Here is a 2,427-nt window from a genome sequence, read left to right as displayed (position 1 = left end):
GCCCGTCCCCGTCAGCCCCTCAGCGCCGGCTGCTCTACGGCTGCGCAGGCAGCGACTCCGAGTGCTCGACTGGGCGCCTGGGGCCTCTCGGACGCCGGGGCCCCGCGGGCGGCGTCGCGGGCGGCTACGGGGAGAGTGAGTCGAGCGCCAGCGAGGGAGAGTCGCCCGCCTTCAGCTCCGCATCCAGCGACTCCGACGGCAGCGGAGGCCTGGTGTGGCCCCAGCAGCTGGTGGCGGCCACGGCGGCCTCCGGGCCGGCGGGCAGTGCAGGTGGAGGGGCCCCCGCGGGCCCCGCGAAAGTCTTTGTGAAGATCAAAGCTTCTCACGCGCTCAAGAAAAAGATCTTGCGTTTCCGTTCGGGTTCTCTCAAGGTCATGACTACAGTGTGAGTTGGGGGTTTGCCTGGGCTCCCCCTTCATGGCCTCTGCACCACCACTCTCCCAGTCACTGGCCCTCCACACCTCCCTTCCAAAGACCACCATTTTCTCTGTTTCCAAAGACCTTTCTGCACTTTCCCTTTCCCCATAGTCTTGGTTGAAAAGGCTCCCCTCCACCACGGGGAGGAATGGGGGAGAAGCCCTGTTTGGCCCAGTTCAGCTGCTGGCTCTGCAGCCGTTGGGCAAGAAAATTCCCTTTCTCTGGGCCTCACTTTCCTCATCTGTATTATGGGTGTACTATGGTATGCAGAAGGGGTAATTCAGTTCGAATTTCCCCATTTTAGTTTAGACACTTAGACTGTTCCCTTTCACCTCTCTCACCGAGGTCTCTGATTCCTCCTGTCGGTGCCCAGATATGCCCCCCCATTCACAAAGTGCCCCCCTACACATCCCTAGACCCCTAGGATATCCCTTTGGCACCCAGGTTGGAGACTCTGTCTGACCCAGATGGTGCCTGCGGAGTGCCCTGGGAAGGGAAGGAGCCCTGACTTTGGGGTTTTGAGGGTTAAGTAGGAGTTGATAACACCAGAAAAGACTCTTTCACCTCTGACCTTGGACAATTACAGAGGATTAGGAGGTCAAAGAGGGGAAGGAAGATGGCTTCCATCTCATGGCTCCTCCTATGAGCGAGAGTTTGGGAGGAGCCCACGATGACCCTCAGCTATTCCAATCCAGTCTTTTCTTTTTTAAAATTAGTGTATTTATTATGACGATGATGACTCCCTGGTGCACAGGGGAGCCAGATTCTGTGTGTTTCTCTAACCTCTTTGTAAATAAATGCACAATGTTACACATGTGGCAGATTCTCCTCCTGTAGTAAAATGGGGAAAACGCTTGCTTTGGCTCAAGCTTTCTTGAGCAACTACTGATTGCTTTGGATATAGCAGTGTCCAGAACTAGATGGCAGTTTCCAGGATGGCCTCAGTATCATTTTCCTGCTAGTAGCTATTTAATGACTCTGACCTGTGGTGACATTTCTTTCTTTTTTTTTTAAAGATTTATTTATTTATGCATACATAACTGGGGTACAGGCCAGAGGTGTAGAGGTGTGAGAGGATTCACCAGAGACAGAGTGGGGAGCAGAACAGGCAGGTTGACTGAAATACACTACTGAGGGGAGGAGTAGGCGGGACAGGAGAGGTTTGCCACACCATGTGGGTCACCTCCCTGGCCTGGGATCGAACTCATGTTGAAGCAGCTGCTGATAGCTTCACAGGGCTGTGCTTTAACCCGTTGCACCACCAGGAAGGGCCCATGTAGGAAAGTTTCAATGGTCATTGAATATTGCTTCATTAAAAAGAAAACAAAAGCCCTCCCTGGTGGCACAACTGGCTAAAGCACAGCACTAAGGTGCTAAAGCCACTTCAGCATGAGCTCGATCCCTGTCCTGGAGGTGACCACATGGCGGGGCAGACCTCTCCTGACCCCCTCTCTCTGTTCTGCTCCCCACTCTGTCTTTGGTGAATCCTCTCACTGCACCTGCACCTCTGGCCTGTACCCCAGTTCTACATGCATAAATAAATCTTAAAAAAAAAAAGTCCCTAAGTCCCCTCTCAGAAGTCATCATCATGATCCTTTCATGTTTTTGTGTGTTTGTACATGTCCATGGCACTATAGTATGTATGTGCCTATACTTATAGTGACACTCTATATGTAAAGCTATACATTTACATAAATTCAGCTACATGTATGCATTGTTGATCAATTTTTGTTTCTGTAGTTAAGTCATCTGTGCCAGGAGAGTTCTTTAGGGGAAGGTTTTTAATTAACAATTTCATTTCTTTAATAATTACAGTACTACTTAGCTTTTCAGTTTCTTCCTGTGTCAGTTTTACTAAGTAGTATTTATCTAGGAACCTGCCCATTTCCTCTAAATTTGGATGACATACTTTCCTATCACTATATTGTTCATCGCTGTAATCCACTGTGAGGATTCCTATAATCTAGCTTTTTCTGGTCAGCTCTTCAGTCTGCTGTTATGGGCCTTGTT

At 50.1% G+C, this 2,427-nt stretch overlaps 1 protein-coding gene across 1 annotated transcript in view; it reads left to right on the top strand.

The window, feature by feature from the left end:
* The window catches only part of DACT3 (dishevelled-binding antagonist of beta-catenin 3), an 8,927-nt gene extending 7,467 nt beyond the window's left edge, over positions 1-1,460 (top strand). Inside the window, exon 5 of the mRNA XM_004693965.2 lies at positions 4-1,460. Coding sequence (XP_004694022.1) covers positions 4-389 — 386 coding nt within the window. The 3' untranslated portion in view covers positions 390-1,460. The remainder of the gene's footprint in view (positions 1-3) is intronic.
* The last annotated feature ends 967 nt before the right edge of the window (positions 1,461-2,427 follow it).

Source organism: Condylura cristata, unplaced genomic scaffold, assembly GCF_000260355.1.
Source record: "Condylura cristata isolate star-nosed mole 26May11 unplaced genomic scaffold, ConCri1.0 scaffold00041, whole genome shotgun sequence".
Classification (NCBI taxonomy): Eukaryota; Metazoa; Chordata; class Mammalia; order Eulipotyphla; family Talpidae; genus Condylura; species Condylura cristata.
Note: the sequence above shows the minus strand (reverse complement) of the source record. Positions and strands in the feature narration are given on the sequence as shown.